General features: G+C 34.8%; 1 protein-coding gene across 9 annotated transcripts in view; it reads right to left on the bottom strand.

The window, feature by feature from the left end:
• Positions 1 to 18,113, bottom strand: part of Myo10A (unconventional myosin 10A) — a 113,803-nt gene that overhangs the window by 22,958 nt on the left and 72,732 nt on the right. For 5 of the 9 annotated variants that reach the window (XM_080167378.1, XM_080167372.1, XM_080167380.1 and 2 more), the window contains exons 40-56: positions 17,346 to 17,495; positions 16,927 to 17,035; positions 16,252 to 16,331; positions 15,718 to 15,940; positions 15,033 to 15,125; positions 14,559 to 14,691; positions 12,868 to 12,933; positions 12,401 to 12,461; positions 11,485 to 11,572; positions 10,090 to 10,148; positions 9,702 to 9,768; positions 9,136 to 9,269; positions 7,997 to 8,096; positions 7,322 to 7,408; positions 6,189 to 6,303; positions 5,072 to 5,162; positions 4,536 to 4,631 (exon numbers count right to left, since the gene is read on the bottom strand). In XM_080167378.1, coding sequence (XP_080023504.1) covers positions 4,536 to 4,631; positions 5,072 to 5,162; positions 6,189 to 6,303; positions 7,322 to 7,408; positions 7,997 to 8,096; positions 9,136 to 9,269; positions 9,702 to 9,768; positions 10,090 to 10,148; positions 11,485 to 11,572; positions 12,401 to 12,461; positions 12,868 to 12,933; positions 14,559 to 14,691; positions 15,033 to 15,125; positions 15,718 to 15,940; positions 16,252 to 16,331; positions 16,927 to 17,035; positions 17,346 to 17,495 — 1,752 coding nt within the window. Of the gene's footprint in view, positions 1 to 4,163; positions 4,197 to 4,535; positions 4,632 to 5,071; positions 5,163 to 6,188; positions 6,304 to 7,321; positions 7,409 to 7,996; positions 8,097 to 9,135; positions 9,270 to 9,701; positions 9,769 to 10,089; positions 10,149 to 11,484; positions 11,573 to 12,400; positions 12,462 to 12,867; positions 12,934 to 14,558; positions 14,692 to 15,032; positions 15,126 to 15,717; positions 15,941 to 16,251; positions 16,332 to 16,926; positions 17,036 to 17,345; positions 17,496 to 18,113 lie in introns of all 9 variants that reach the window. The other 4 variants (XM_080167374.1, XM_080167376.1, XM_080167373.1 and 1 more) reach the window with 3 other exon arrangements.

Raw genomic sequence — 18,113 nt, forward strand, 5'->3', positions numbered from 1 at the left:
ACCAAATGTATGGTCTTTTCCTCCCCCCGTGAGATACTCACCCCCGCTGAGCTCGCCGCTAAGACCAACTTTGAAGTCTATGTAAACATGAATAATCATAACGAAAATGATGAGTCAAAAATCACTAAGTTGGATCTTGTGAGCGGTACCAATGAGGGTAGTATCAAACACTTGGGAATTCAATTGGACGAGAAAATGAAGTTTTCTTATCATCTTGAAAAAGTCTATAGCAAAGTCTCTAAAATAATTTATAGTATGAAAGTAATGCGTCATTTGTTGGACAAGAAACACTTAAAGCTACTCTATTCTTCTTATATTAAGTCGAATATCGAATATTGTTGTCTCCTGTTCACTGCCTGTCCTATGTATCTGTTAGCACCAATCATTAAGTTGCAGAAGCAAGCCATTAGAATAATCGAAAATTTACCTAGCAGAGCTCACACAGCTGAATTCTTTAAATCTAATGGCATACTTCCATTTAACCTGTTAATTGAATTCAATGTTTGTAAATTTATGCACGCCTATAAATTAGGCAATTTTCCCAAAATTTTCGAAAACACCTGGAATTTTGTTCAAGACAGACATACGTATGGCACTAGGAACAGGAACAACTTTGCTTACGAACCGGGCACCAATAGAAACTTTCTCCTGCACGCCCCTCTTAACTCTTTCCCAACTATATTCAACAACCTTCCACTTGAAATTAAACTAATTGATAATAAAAATATTTTTAAGAAAAAATGTTTTACTTATTACCTAAACAAGATTGAGTTTTAAAAAAGCAAATATTTTAAAAAAGCAAATATTTTATTTTTGAAATTAAACTGATTGATAATAAAATTATTCTCAAGAAAGATATTTTACTTACTTATTACTTACTTTCTTAAAAAAAAGCAAATACTTTATTTTTTCTCTTCCTCTATTTAACAATTTTTTGTTCTAACTAAGTTTCTATTCGTATCTTTAGCCCTCGACTTTTTGTAAGCACTTAATTTCTATACCAAAAAAATAATAAAACAGCATTTCTTTAACCTCAAATCTCAACGAGTAGGTTCCGTAGGAACCGACATACATACCTATGTATAGAGTAGCTTTAGCATAGTTTGTTTCTTATCCACTTTATTCATTTTACATTTTATATTTTGACTTTGACTTCTTCTATTATATTATATATTTTTTATCAAGCAACTAACGAATCGCGCAACCTCTACCTCTATTTTATCTAATAAAAAAATAACAAAGTTTTTTCATAATTTTGACCAAAAATATATTTATTTATTCAAATTTAGATATCGAAAATTTTGTTTAATATATGACTATCGCTGACTGGACTGGTTAAGCTCATGTAGTGGGCATAGCCATCTACTCGTCGTAGTCGCTGGAGTCATCGACGTCGTCGGGTTCCTGTTGGAGGAGCTCCTCCACAAGGTCCTGCTGGACGGTGACCAAGCGGTCCATGGTGGCGATGGAATCCATGTTGGCCTGGAAGGAGCGGGCGTACGTGGGCATTACTGAAATTAGCCTCACGACTAACCCATAGTTGGAGTACATCATGCGGAGGATCTCCTCATCGATGGCATCTTGGCGGAATCTCCTCCACATAAGTCTGTCGCCCTCGTACACGACGCCCATTAACCTCCTCTTGACCATAAACCAGAGGTCCAGACAGCGCCTGTCTACCCCCGGAAATGGGAGTAGATCAGGCACTGCCGCGAGGTTCAGCAGCTGCTGGACGCCGTGCACGGGTGCAGGATCATCGATTTCATCGCTTGAGTTCAACATGGCGATGAGCTCCTGCACCTGGTCTTGGAGGGGAACATCTTCTTCTCCTCCAGCCTCCTCCGGAACTTCCGGCGCCCCATCCGGTAAAGCACCTTGGCCTTGTCCAACTTCCTCTTCTTGATCTGACATTTCTGAGACAATTGAACTTTGACCCTACCCACCCCCATATTTATACCCCCCTTGTGTCTTAATACCATACATTATTCAATCTTAATTTAACTTATTAATTAATAAATAACTTTCCCTACTTCCGATTTCCCGCGTATTCCCCCTATGCTTTACAACCAATTGTCTCCCACTCTTCCCCCCTCCCCCTATTTTTCTCCCCCCCAGTATATACCAAACGATAGGCGCCGCTCCGTCTGTCTAGCTGGAAGTCACGGCCGCGCACAAACCACCCACCACTCCCCTTCTAGTTTTTTCCCCCCCTCCTCCCCCTAACCTGTTGAATTCCCTGACCCATCTCCCTTATTTTAACCAGTTTCTCACTTCACTTTTTTTTATGCTAATGAAAATTAATCCATAGCGAAATATTAACAGACATCCTATTACTCTATACATCCTTCATAAAAAATAAAAGTTCATAGCAAGATATCTAGGATTTATTAAACAAATCAATGAATTTATGATAATTTATGATATTTTAATACTTTTACTTTTTTGGATAAAACTAAACTGTATTATTCTTCAAAAACAATTTTATATTTCAATAGCCATATCAGTAACTTTTTGCAGTTTTTTTCTGTTGATTCATTGTTGATTTTTGTTGATTTTTGTGAACATCATGTGGACATTTCCGCGGGTGTTTTTGCGGATATTTTTGCGGATATCTTGTATATAAAGTCGTAGAGAACTTGACCGTAACTGGTTCAAACCGGAAATGGCCAACTTCTGGAACTATAGCTGGAGACAGGCCCCCTCTTGAGCAGTTATCCGCTCAGCAATTTCACCCAATTTAGCTTCATGAAACTCCATGTCCTTGTTTGGGTTGTATAGTGTGAGGGCCAACTCGGTTTCTAAATAACCCTGTTGGTATAGAAGACGGGCTACCTCACGACGTACTTCGTCACTGACATTGTCACCATTAACTATATTGAGAAGTCGTTCATATGTTATTGTCAATCTATTGCGTAGCGGCTGCCACATTTGTTGGTATTCTTCCTCTCCGAACATTTCGTGTCTAAACAATAGTAAGATTTAAACCTCACTAAAGCAAAGCTATAACCAAATTACGCGCGCAATAGCACGCCACAGTCTTTTTTAACATGACCCACTTTCACCCTTTTACCTTCAAAAAGGGGTGGAATCAATGGATTAATGATACGTTTTCGCCTTCCCTTAAAACCCCCTCCCCCCCCCCCTCTTCCTCTCCCATTTTGTTGCCCCATTCACAGCCATGCTGTGACCAGTTCTCAAAACACAAAAATCAGATTCCGGAGGAATCGAACCATACATATTTAGGGACACACTCCCATTATCAAAATACCAAAATCAGATTCCGTAGGAATCGCATATGACCTATTCTTAGGATTTTTTATATCCATTCTCAAAAATAAAAATCAGATTCCGTAGGAATCGAAACCAACCATTACACCTTGTTCACTTAAGTACACGATATGATTATTATTAGGGTATTCTTGTCCTTTTTTGGACTTTTCTTTGGTTTTTTTTTGGATTTTTTGGATTGGACCAAGTGTTATCGCGAAATTTGCCGTTATCCTGTAATTATTGGTGTGGAGATGTCCTTAAAACCCGGACAAAACTCCACTCTATAATGAAAATAATTTGATATAAAGGAAACTGTCTATTTGGAGCTGAAAAGGGATCTCAACGGGAATAGCGACTCCTTATGGAGGTTTTGGTTCCTTAATTGTTCCGAATTCACGCTTGGAGAAGTTGCAACTGATAGTAGGAGGATGTCTGAAATACACAGCAAGATATTGTTTCATTGTTAAGATTATTATTTATTTGCACATATAACATTGTATCGGCTTGGCAAGCGTCAAAGTACACCAGTGGCTCCACAACCCTTAAAGGGTTATGCCAACTATCTGGTACAATGTTGCATGGAATTTTTATTGTAAAATATTGTCTCCATTCAATTTAAACTGGCCTGGTAACTAGGTGGAGATGAAGTTCGGCCAATTCCATGCTAGGTACTTAATAATTGTTATTATGTATATTATTATCTAACCTGCACCAAACACAACAAACCAGATGAATCAAACAAATCAAGCATAGTAACATAATTTATAATATATATCTAATAAAATATGTTGTACCTTTGAGGAAAATAAATCTTATCTTATCTTATCTTACTTGAAACCATCCAGCCAGCCCCGCTGTGTGTACCTATCATCCCTGAGGACAACTAGACCTACCTGAAACCATAAAGCCAGCCCCGCTGTGTGTATCTATCATCCCTGAGGACAACTAGACCTACTTGAAACCATCCAGCCAGCCCCGCTGTGTGTACCTATCATCCCTGAGGACAACTAGACCTACCTGAAACCATAAAGCCAGCCCCGCTGTGTGTACCTATCATCCCTGCGGACAACTAGACCTACCTGAAACCATACAGCCAGCCCCGCTGTGTGTACCTATCATCCCTGCGGACAACTAGACCTACCTGAAACCATACAGCCAGCCCCGCTGTGTGTACCTATCATCCCTGAGGACAACTAGACCTACCTGAAACCATACAGCCAGCCCCGCTGTGTGTACCTACCATCCCTGCGGACAACTAGACCTACCTGAAACCATACAGCCAGCCCCGCTGTGTGTACCTATCATCCTTGCGGACCACTCCAACAAGGTCACCTTTGCGCAACGGCAAAGCATCATCATCCCTAGAAAATTATTCATAATTTCATTAATAATCTAAATGACTTCAAGACTTGATACCATAGACAGCTTTCTATAAGGTTAAAAACCAGATTTGTTAGCCAAGAGGGGATAAAGGCCTGGTTAGTGGTTACTGCAAAACAGGTATTATTTTTAAGATTTTTATTTTAATTACTATTTAAAAATGTTTCACCAAATAGAAAGCAAGTTTTGATTTTAAGCCAATGAGAGTGTCTGGTGTATGCCTTTAACCAATCAGAGAGCACGATTAGAGTCTAAGCCAATGAGAGAAGAGTGTTAAGAATTGAGAACGTGGACATTCAACTAATGAGAACAAGACTTATAATATTTCAACAAATAAGAAGACAAAGCTAGAGTTGTTGACAGAGAGACATAACGACAATGACTTTCAAAGCGTAGCATTGCTACAATCAAGTTTGTTTACCTTGAAGTGAAATCAGCGACGGCTCTTGAGTATTGGATATTTGAAGATTTGGCCTCCAGTGAAAACTGTTCTATCAAGTTTCTTATATTTCCTGAAAATAATACATTAATATCATTAAAATGCCTAAATTTGAACAACAATATAATAATTCATGACAAAAGTTTCGTTATTTTTAAGATATTTCATATATTTTAGGTACTGTAAAAGATATAGATTATACATAGATATTATGAAAATTGTCGTCAATTTAGGTTGCAAACATGGACATCACTTATTGGTCAGTTCGTTCATCAAGTACTTCATATAGAATTAACAATATATGGTTAAAAATCTGTCAAAATATAGTTTTATTGAAAGATTACCCATTTGAAAGGGGAAAATATTTTGTGCAATGTTGCCAAAGATTAGACAAATACATATATTTTTAAAACTTTTTTTTTAAAGGTAAGAACACTTTATTAGTACTTGTCTAAAATAAATGAAAAAATGCAAAAATAAAATAAAATCATAACAAATGAAAATAAAATGATAGTAATTGTATATTATTAAAACGTGTTTTGTATAAATATTCCATATTAAAAAACTGACAAAAACAACATAATTATAACAATTATGTAATGCTAAAAACATCAATGTTTGTTGCGAACATACTATTTAATTCGCTTAGTTTATCTGTCCGTCCGAGAATATCATATTCAATCTAAAGGGATCAGACAATCGCTGATAAACTGATGTACGTTCCCAATGTAATACATAAAAAAAAACCATTTTGTAGATTACAATTTTTGGTTGAAACGTTTAAAAAGTCTCCTGTACCTAATAAGTCCCTAAAAAACTAAAAAAAGGAAGAATAAAAAGTTTCTAAACTAAATTCAATTAAATTCTCCACCTGCATTAGCAGTTTGTATCTGAAGACTGCTGCCATTATTAAGAGATATTTGTAGTACAGACGCCTTCAGTCTGCTTGGAGAGGGAAAGATTAATAAAAGATATTATTATTTACCTGCATTAGCTGTTTGTATCTGAAGACTGCTGCCATTATTAAGAGATATTTGTAGTACAGACGCCTTCAGTCTGCTTGGAGAGGGAAAGATTAATAAAAGATATTATTATTTACCTGCATTAGCTGTTTGTATCTGAAGACTGCTGCCATTATTAAGAGATATTTGTAGTACAGACGCCTTCAGTCTGCTTGTCTCATCCATCTCTTCCCATTTGTAGAACTCCACCACCTAATTACAAAACAATGGAAATTTAAGAAAATAAATTCGGTAGCTGTTTATAGTGCCCTAGCAAAATGGGGATAGATGTCACCGCTTTTGACCTACCTATTTTATTGACGTCATAGTAGAGGGAAAGAGATAGATAAGGGGGAAAAACCCCATAGAATAGAGATAGGGTATAGGGTATTTCCTGACGTCTAGAGAATAGGTAGGCCAAAAGCTGTGACAGCTATCCCCATCTTACTAGGGCACTATAGTATAAACGGCTACTAAATTCGAAGATTTTTTTAGAAGATTTTACAAAAACATCAAAAATGAAAAAGTAGTGGAAACATGAACTTATCTATTCTTAGTGACTTTAATAGTTATTTCTCTCATCGTATTATAAACAGCTTTCCGCGGATAAAGAATGTACTATTATGAGATTAAAACCAGTTTTTTTAGCCCCGAGGTGCCAAAGGCACCGGCTAAAAAAACTGGTTTTAATTTTATGATTGTACATGTTTATATTCGTCGAAAGCTGGATATAATACGATGCTAGACATAGTTTTTTGTATGGATTAGAACCGGTTCCTATCCACCGGATTCGATTGAATACGAGAAAAGATATTATTTAACAATGATGACATCTTCTAGAAAAGTGAAGCTCTAAAAATCATAAGGAAGGACAATTGAACATTAACACTTGAAGTCAAAATAAAATAGTTTGTGAAATTGTTGCAAATTGATACCGTTTAAGGACATACTACCATCTTTAGGACTTGGTTTTAGAGATGCTTAAGAGATTTTTTACTAAAAACTTTTCATTATAAAGAAAACACAAAAGCAAATTATGAAAACTTCATTGATTTAAAAATACATACTGGTTAATTATTGTTTTTAATGTAAAAAAAATATTTTATCATATTGATTTGTTATTGATTTTTGAAAATAACTTGTCAAAAACAGTTTTGACATTTACGCAATTGAAAAATGTGAGGTTATTTGTTCTGTTTTAATTGGCGCCTTGCTAGAAAAAACAATTTACCTTAAGGTAGTCAGTAGGTAGACTCTTCTCTCTTCTAAGAAGGCTCACTCCATTATGAGATATTCCAATGTACTGATATTCTACATCCTATACAGAGGTTGTGTGATTATATTAATAATATATTTATTCTAAGAAGACTCACTACATTATGAGATATTCCAATATACTGATATTCTACATCCTATACAGAGGTTGTGTGATTATATTAATATTATATTTATTCTAAGAAGACTCACTCCATTATGAGATATTCCAATATACTGATATTCTACATCCTATACAGAGGTTGTGTGATTATAATAATATTATATTTATTGTAAGAAGACTCACTCCATTATGAGATATTCCAATATACTGATATTCTACATCCTATACGGAGGTTGTGTGATTATATTAATATTATATATATTCTAAGAAGACTCACTCCATTATGAGATATTCCAATATACTTATATTCTACATCCTATAATTTTGGAAAAATGTCATAAAAACCACTGTTTTGGAGATCCAAGGGCCATACAAATGACGAAAAAGCATTAAAAACAATTATTATTATTTAGTGGAAAAAGTAAAAACTACACATCTTTTTTTTTAAAAAAGGCATAGAAAACAAGAATATACATTTGATGACTTTGATGGCTTTGAGTGTCATGACTTGTCATTACTACATCCTACCTGGCTGCTATTGAGAAGTGGATAGATTCTGCAGAAATATGTAGAGAATTCTTTCACTTGTTGAATCAAAATTTTCTTGATGGAATTCTTATGTTGAGAACTGAAATAAAGAATAATAATTAATAGTCCAACTAAATTTATAAAATCTCTAATATGCGTAACTAGAACTAATAAGTCCAAAGGAAGTAAAGGGGTAATTACTACAAAAGCATTTTTGGGAATAGTCCCTTTCGTGGCAACACCCCTTAAGGGGAGATTCGTCGTATTTTTAAAATGGCCAAAGGAAGTAAAGGGGTAATTACTACAAAAGCATTTTTGGGAATAGTCCCTTTCGTGGCAACACCCCTTAAGGGGAGATTCGTCGTATTTTTAAAATGGCTTTTTAGAGGTTACTTTATATTAGGTTAGGTTATATTGGGTTAGGTGATTGCCCCCACAGGGATAGGCAATTGGCCCCGCAGGGTTAGAGCCTCCCGCAGGGGCTAGAAATAGGAGAAAAGCTACTGTGAAAAATACAAAGAATTGCCCTTTAAGTTGCGTTGCCACGAAAAGGACTATACCCGAATTTTTAATACGTTTTTAATTACGTACATATAGACAGAAGGACGGATAGTTAGACAATTGGAGTAGTTAGCTATAGATTAGCAACGCTACATTTTATTATACACTTGCGGCAACGGACCTAGACTCTAGGGACACTATTCGAAAGGGTACGGAAAGACCAGAAAATAGCCTAAAATCATCATGGGACCAAATTTAAGCTTCCCTTTAATGGAGAACTCTTTTGATTCAGTAGTTAACCTTAAGTGTCAGACAAAATCCTTACTATTTTATATATTATTAGCGGCTTCGCCCCTAGCCTCTAGAGGCTTTGCCAAAAGAGGTAATTAAAAAAATAAAAAAATAAAATTAAGTACTACTGGTGCTGCCCATAAACAAAAAAATGGGAGGGAATTTTTTGTTGTTTTTTTATGGGGGGGATTGGGGTGTCCCACCCCCAAGAAAATAGCTTAAAACCACCACAGGACCAATAGGTATATACCCTAAAGAGTAAAATCCGGTCGGTTCAGTGGTTACCAAGATCTTAAGAAAAGGACGGACAGACATCAAGCTACTTTGTATTATAGATAGTATATTACCTGTGCATATTTTCCATAGAAATCTTATTCTGTGCCAGGAAAGTGAGCAGGTTTCTTCTTTCTTGTTGATTCAGACGAATACACAGCGGGCTATAGGCGTCACTGATTATTTGACAGAATACCAGGTGGATAGCCTAGAACATAATACATCAGGTTAGGTTAGGTTTTTCTTCACATTTCTAAATATTGATTATGCAAATATGTTGATTTCCTTGTCACCCAAAAATTTACAAGCTATTATAATTTCTCGCTTTGAAAGTAAATTTCTATTTCATTCTCCTATTCTGAAAGTTAAATTTATAGACGTCCAAGCTATTTAAAAAAAAAAATTTGGCGTTTGACATCTAAATAGTGAGTGGTGCGGGTGGGAGTAATTCAGAAAAAAAAAATACTCAAAATAAATGTGTTAACTCTAATGTAAAATTTACATATTATGGGGGGTTGGTAATAAACCCACATTTTGGGTGCGAAATTTATTTGGTGGAAAGGGGGGGGGGATACCATTCCCATAAAAACTCTGAAACTCCTCAAATGCAAATAAACAATAAAAAAATTATCTGAATAACCTGTAGACTATTTAATTCTTCTCCAGGAGAGAAAACCTCTTTTCTAACCTTCAACTTCCATGGCACTCTAAATATAAAAACAGATTCATAGAAAATATTTGAATACAAAATCAAGCATGTATTAAAAAAAAAGAATAATTATGTACAATAGATAGTAAAAAAAGATATATGGTACAAAATACATTTAAAATTATTGACTTTTTTTATACTACTTAGGTTTCGAATATAACAGGGACGTCCAAGCTTTATTATTCTGAGGGGGTAAAATGAGGGGTTTCAAGATTTGAGGGAGGTAAAAACCATTTTTTCCCCACCTTTGGACGTCCATGAAATTTGGAAATTAATTAAAATATTGATATAATTGAATATTTGGTTTTTATTGTAATACCTGTTATAAGAGAAGAAAGTTTGGGAGGCAGGGGCGTGTAGCTTCGTTTTTGCAGCACCCTAAAATAGATTATATTATTAGTTACTAGTGGATGCGCCCATAGCATCTTGGGGTGTCTAACATCAAGAGGATCTTTACACACATACACACACACACACACAAACACTTGTACCTGGTAATCAACTTCATCCATGATCCTCTGATCTCTGTGTCTAACATCAATAGAATCTTTACACACACACACACACACACACACACACACTTGTACCTGGTAATCAACTTCATCCATGATCCTCTGATCTCTGTGTCTGACATCAATAGAATCATCACACACATACACACACACTCACACCCACACACACACTTGTACCTGGTAATCAACTTCATCCATAATCCTCTGACTTCTGTGGCTGACATCAATAGAACCTCACACACACACTCACACACACACACATAATGTAACTGGTAATCAACTTCATCCATGATCCTCTGATCTCTGTATCTAACATCAATAGAATCATCATCCACACACACACACACTCACACACACCCACACCCACATACTTATGCCTGGTAATCAACTTCATCCATGATCCTCTGATCTCTGTGTCTAACATCAATAGAATCCTCACACACACACTCACACCCACACACACACACACACACTTGTATCTGGTAATCAACTTCATCCATGATCCTCTAATCTCTGTGTCTGACATCAATAGAATCCTCACACACACATACACACACTCACACCACACACACACAAACACCCACACACACACACAAACACCCACACACATACACACTCCTGTACCTGGTAATCAGCTTCATCCATGATCCTCTGATCTCTGTGTCTAACATCAACAGAATCTTTACACACATACCTACACACTCACACAAACACACACACACACACACACACACATACTTGTACCTGGTAAACAACTTCATTCATGATCCTCTGATCTCTGTGTCTAACATCAATAGAATACTCACACCACACACACACACACACTTGTACCTGGTAATCAACTTCATCTATGATCCTCTGATCTCTGTGTCTGACATCTATAGAATCCTCACATACACACACACACACACACTCACTCACACACACACACTTGTACCTGGTAATCAACTTCATCCATGATCCTCTGATCTCTGTGTCTGATATCAATAGAATCCTCACCTACAAACACACACACACACACACACACACACACACACACACTTGTACCTGGTAATCAACTTCGTCCATAATCCTCTGATCTCTGTGTCTAACATAAATAGAATCCTTACACATACATACACACACAAACACACACACAAACACACACACCATTCACACACACACCCACACACAAACACCCACACACACACAAACACTTGTACCTGGTAATCCACTTCATCCATAATCCTCTGATCTCTGTGTCTGACATCAATAGAATCCTCAAACTCATATTTGCTCAGCTTGTCAGCCCTGAGAAAAAAAATAATTGATAATTTTTAAATTTTTAATTAGCAGCTACTGTTTTCAAAGAGATTGATAAAGGCAGAAAAAATAGCCTGAAACCATCCCGGGACCTATGTGAAGTTTCTCTTTAAAGGAAAACTCAATCACTTTAGTTGACATTAACCTTAGGCTTCAGACATCTCATAGATCCTCGGAAATTTTTTAACTATTCTTTTGGTGAGGAATCAAATAAAACGCTACTGTTCAAATAACAAATATTGATATAAATATCAGAATTTTTAAAAATGTATAAGATGTCAAAGAAAATGGGAAAACACATTTTAAATTAAATATATTAAATTTCAATCAAATAGTTTCTGATTATGAACAGGAAATTAAATTTTGTATTGTGTTGAATAAATTTAATTTTATGTAACCTTCAATAAAAGTTACAGAGATCTTTTATTGATAAGGAAACCAGGAAGGGAAGGGACAATGGGCTATTTATTGAACTATTCCCCAAAGTTCTATAATTATATTTTCTTATTCGTTGGCTTTACAATGTTGGGGATTTTTTATCGAATTTTGATTGGTTGGTTCATATGTTTCGACCACTAATAGTAAACTACAGAAGGGTTAATTTTGTGTATCGTCATTTGGGATGTACAACAATTTATCGGCAATTGCCTGATACTTTTAGATGCCTGTGAGTATGAGTAAATATTTTGTTATTTGACTAAAAATATTTCTTAGATATTGTAATCATTTCCTTTTTTGATAAAGGTTGATGCAAGCTATAATATAATACAGATAGAAAAAAAAACAATATGTTGTGTCTTAATAACGAGTGTATACCTGGAGGCTGTTACAGAACCAGTTCTGGAATATCTAAGGTGCAGTTCCTCTTCTGCCATACCTACAAACACAAATACAATTATATTTTGAAAAGTTACATACTATGTCATTTTCAGATGTAGCACTAAAAATTGGTGCCTACGGACATTATTGAATGTCTTCATTAGAGGACTTTTTTCAAAGTTAAAATTAAATATTTTTACTTTAAAAATCTCATACAATCTTTATGGAAATCGCTAAAAATTTCTAGTCTATGCAAAAATGTTAATGTTTCTTCTACTACAAAAATATTGATAATGTTAAACCCTAGAGTAAAAATCTTATTTAATAAACTATGAATTTTTTCATCCACAATTATAATAAAAAAAATTAACAATCACAAACATTGCCAACGAATTGTAATGAATTGTATAAACTGGGCAGTATAATTGTCATTCTAATAACTTGCTTAAAAATTATCAAGTTACCTCCAGAATAGAAGCTTGACAGAGTAGACTCTGATGGAGGTCCATTTTGATCATCATTTCCAGCTCCTTTAATCAAAAGCTTTATCAAGGCCAATCCTTAAAAAATACTAGCAGCTACGCCCCTAGAGGACTCTAGGAACACTTGAGACAGTGGCGGAAGTCGACCATCCACTGTAAATTTAGGAAAAGGAAGAAAGTCCCTCAATGACGTCATAAAAATGAGGAATGAGGAGAGGAGGAGTGGAAAAGAAAAGCCCTAAAAAAGAGATAGAAAATTCCCTTGTTTTTATGACGTAACATGTTGATTTTTTATGGACTTTCTTCGTCTTCTAAAGAAGGTGTATCAACTATTTTTTTTATAGCTAGCCGGTTCTTTTAGTAAGTAGTAGATGTAAAATTTTTCATAGAATTCAGATATGCAATCGGTTTTTTTGTAGACCTCTTATTTTTTAAGTAATTTAAGTTTAAAAAAAAAAAAATTAAGTCGATTTTAAGGTACTAAAATGCAACAAAAAAAAGAAAGAAAATGGTCATTATGAACAAAAATAGTAAGATCTTTAATTTGACACCTTACTTTTTCAATTCTGTCAGGTAATTATTGAAAAAATCGATTTTTTTAAACCCACGAGAATAAAAACTTTGAACTTAATTTTATTATTTCACAAATAAAAAATATGGGTTCATATATACCATTAGAATCAGAAAAATATTACGAATCCATTGTAAGCAAAATTGAAAAAAAAAGTTTACAATATAGTATATAAACTACAATAAAAGGAATTATATGAAAATATCATATTATGTTGTACAGGCAACGTCTTAATTCTTCAATTGAGTATAAAAACGGGAAGGGGGTAAAGAGGGGGTAAAGAGGGGGTAAAAAAGGTAAGACAATAGTGTTGTCTGAACAAAAAAACATAATTGGCCATTTCTGTAATTTTTTAATTTTTTAATTTTTTTCAATTTTGCTTACAATGGATTCGTAATATTTTTCTGATTCTAATGGTATATATGAACCCATGTTTTTTATGTCTGTTTGAGAAAATATTTAGGTCTAAAGTTTTTATTATACCGAGGTTAAAAAAATAGATTTTTTCAATAATTACTCAACAGAATTTTAAAAGTAAGGTGTCAAATTAAAGATCTTACTATTTTTGTTCTTACTGACCATTTTCTTCTTTTATTTTGTTGCGTTTTAGTACCTTAAAACCGACTTAATTATTTTTTTTAAAAACTTAAATTACTTAAAAAATAAGAGGTCTACAAAAAAACCGATTGCATATCTGAATTCTATGAAAAATTTTACATCTACTGCTTACTAAAAGAACCGGCTAGCTATAAAAAAAAAAGTTGATACAACTTCTTTAGTTTTAAAAAGAGAAAGTAAAAATATATATTTTATGAAGAGCGGGAAATTTTTTTCTTTACACAGGCGATTTTTCCTAGGAGGATGAAGACACCTTCCCTTAAAACAATTATAAACCTTTTAAGAAGGTCAATAAGAAGCTTTACTGTAATTGAGAAAACAACCCATCTTTTAAATAAGGAAAGGTTTGGTTATTTCCAATATGTTTGTGTGTTTTAGTAGGTAAAATTTAATAAAAGTTTGGGAAGTTTTGTTCAAATCTCGGTTCAAACCGCGTCATAACTAAAGATGTTAACAGTTTTCAAGTAAAAAACATATATATTACCTCCTGTCTCAATGTGCAGAGGTTTAGTGAGACCCGGAGCCACGGGGGGTGGTGGGGGGATGGGGATACCATCCTTGTCCACGCCTCCAGAGGTCTTACGGCTACCTGGCTCCACAGAGGCACGATTTAGCTCCTGAAAAAGTTTAATTTAAAATTATATTTTTCTACAGGCTCTGTATTCGAAGGGGTAGGTAAGGGCAGAAAAATAGCCAAAAACCATCATGGGACATATTTGAAGCTTCCCTAAATTGTCAAATAAAAACCTTTAGTTACAGATATACTCATTGGTTTTAAAAATCTTAAGAAATTCAGATACATATCTTGTACAGCAGCAAAGAAATGATATTTATTTAGGATCTTCATGTTCATTACAATCTAATTGACGGATCAAGTGAACATAGAAAACTTCATAAAAAAAGAAAAATGAAAGACATTAAGAGTTATTGAGAATCTCTGTTATTAACAATATCATACCTGATCAATATTCTCCCATTTCTTGAGTTTACCAGCGCCTAATTGTTGCTGTAGTAATAATTTTCTATTTTCATTTAATTTCTTTACGCCAGCCTAAAAAAATACTTTATAAAATTTAAGTTATTATAATCCTTTAGAAGCGCTTTATATTCAAATGTAATAATAATTAAAAATAATTTTAGGAAATGTTTCTAAATAATCAAAATCAATTATTAACCAAGGAAGATGCCCTTGATATAGAGTGGCTGCATTGATATACATACAAGGATGACAACATTCATATAATTGAAGATTTGAAACTAGCAAAAATTTCACGTATGTCAAAATTCATAAGCAAAACATAAATTTATATGTCTAAACAAAGTTGTATGAAAATTTGTTGCAAAATTAAATATCTACAGGATACTGTTTAAGGGCATATTAATAAAGATGCTTTGGTTAAACCAATGTACCATATTGTCCTCCAAAACCAATCATCATTCCAAAATTTAGATCAATAGGAAAATTATTATCATATTCGTGCTTATCTTTCACAGGATTCATCAATCATGTCAAGTTTAAAATCGATAGAAAAATTCTAACATGCCTTAATTAACGAAAAGAGCTATAAATTAATGAGGTACATTCAGACGGACCGACCATAAATATAGAAAAGCTTTGCTTTACAAATGTAAAAAAAACTTACATCCGTATCTCCCTTCTCCGACTCAATATCGCTCTTCGACCTGATGGAGCTCTTTCTGGAGCCGCCCATGGCCGCCTCCAGCTTTTCCTTCATGTCGCTGCTCAGCTTCAGCTTGCCCACTCCGCCTCCTCCGCCCTCCTTCTCCTTGCTGTTTGTGTCGTCCTTGTTGTTCGCGGATTTTCCAGCAGCGGGCTCCAGATCTCTCTCATCCCTGACATACCAACTAAATTTTATCCAAAATTTTCGGAGGACGATATTTTTAACGTCCGTATTATGCCTCCGTTCAATTGTGTAAAATCAAATTGATGAAAAAATAATTTGCTCCTTATTTTTTTGATAGTATAAATTATCTTATAGTTTTTATAATTCTTTGGGGGGTAATTTAGGGTAAATAATTTTCTCTTGGTTAAATATACCTTACAAAGAAAAAAGTATACAATATTTAGTAATATTTTTAAATTTTTAAACCCTTGAAATTTTAAGAAGAAAAAGTCTGTATATCTGTCTGTATGTCCGTCAGTATTGAATACTAACCTGTCCTCGTCCGGTCCTTCTCCCCATTCAAGGGTATCATCATCAAATCCGTCATTATCACCTCCTTGTTCCTTCCCCTCCTAAAGAACAGTAATAATAGTTTAGCTGCTTCATAGTTTAAAGTCTGTCAGTCTGTCGGTGTGGAGTCATAATAAGTCAATATTTAAGTCTACATGCCCGTCAATGTAGAATAAAATTTATAATTTTATATTTTAAAAGGAAAATTTATTCTACAGCATGACCCATAAAAAAGTATTTCGTAGGGTTTACAGCCATTATTTATTAATGTATCATCAAAATTAGCATATTTGTATGTATATACATTTCCACAAAAGATTATATACAAAATTTTAATTTTATCTACATAAACAATGGAGATTTTTAGAGCCAAAGTTTTGAAAAAGCGACTTAGCAAAAAGTAACTTGCATGAAACAACCCTTTTAGAAACTTTGGCCTTAAAAATCTCTGTTGATACATACTTAAAATTCATTTTTGTTCTTCGTAAATTTATATAGATAACAAGAACATATGCTACTTTTGATGATACATCAAAAAATAATGGCTGCAAACCCTAAAAAAAATACTTTTTATGGGTCATGCTGTATAATATTATGTATTTCAAAACCGTTTCGACGAAAATTAATCAGATTGGGAGCCGTTTTTAAAATTTATACCTTATTCTTCATCTTGCGCATTTTGAACTGGAAGAATCCCTCCTCCGCGGTCATACCATCCTCTCTTGGGGGTGGCCATCTCCACTTACCAATTCGCACAGTACGTGCCCTAAAAAAGTTTGTATTGATAAAATGTTTTATTATCTTCTGCCCATCTGTATGTCTGTACTTAAACAAAAAGATCTCAAAAGATCGACCCTTCAAGGGGGGGGGGGGGGGAGGTGTTTGTAACCAAAGTTTTATAACAACGATATCTTATTCGTTATATTAAAATACATTTGGGAATTTCGATAGGTTATTTTAAAAACTGTTGTCTAAACTTTTCAACCAATAATTTTAACCTACATTGGGAATGATAATCTCTTTATCATCCATTATCCTATCTCTTAAGATTCAGCCTTTTCTTGAAGAAATTCTACCTTGAGTAAGCATCCATGTATCCAGCTGGGATGACCGGAGCCTCCAGCTGCTTGGTTGAGGTTTTGGGAGTGTTAGGGGCTGTCTTGGATTTGGGGACCATGTTCACACTCCCGTCCTCCGTTTGTTTGGCTATATACTCAGATGCACGTCTGAAATAAATGACAGTCAGAGCATTACTGATAGACCGATGGATGAACAGATCATATAGTATAGATGTATATACAGACAACTATCTCCCTTAATTTTTCAAAGACCTCTTTCGTCTGCTTCTAAATTATTATCTGCTAGATTACCTCGTACGGGCGGTATTACAGTCCAGGACCTTTTCGACTTGGTGTACTGTCTAGGTCCTGGTCCAGCAATCCAGGAGAACTAAGGATGACTTGTGCACCCTTCTCTGTCCAAACACCCAAGGATATTAGGTTAAGTAACATCCAACAGACAACCAACTCTCTGTGATGCACGACCTTTGTCTGAGAAGTCCTAACTGTGCATGGTAACGAGTTGCGCCTGTTTTGGGCCGAGGCATTCCCCCTACTCTAACTATTTATGTCGCGCATCTGACATAGTAGCAGTAGGAACCATTTTTAACGTCTTTAGTTATGACGCGGTGTCGGCCCGAGATTCGAACCTATCACCTTCCCGACGACGAGCGGATGCGCTACGTGTTGAGCCATGGTCGCGGGTATAATTATTTTCTGCTACTTGGCTGTGTTAATATAAGCGACACCATTGGTTGATTTTCAATGACCCAGTAGGAAGGTTGC

The sequence above is a fragment of the Acartia tonsa genome, chromosome 7 (genome assembly GCF_053477335.1).
Source record: "Acartia tonsa isolate MP-2025a chromosome 7, ASM5347733v1, whole genome shotgun sequence".
In the NCBI taxonomy this organism is placed as follows: domain Eukaryota; kingdom Metazoa; phylum Arthropoda; class Copepoda; order Calanoida; family Acartiidae; genus Acartia; species Acartia tonsa.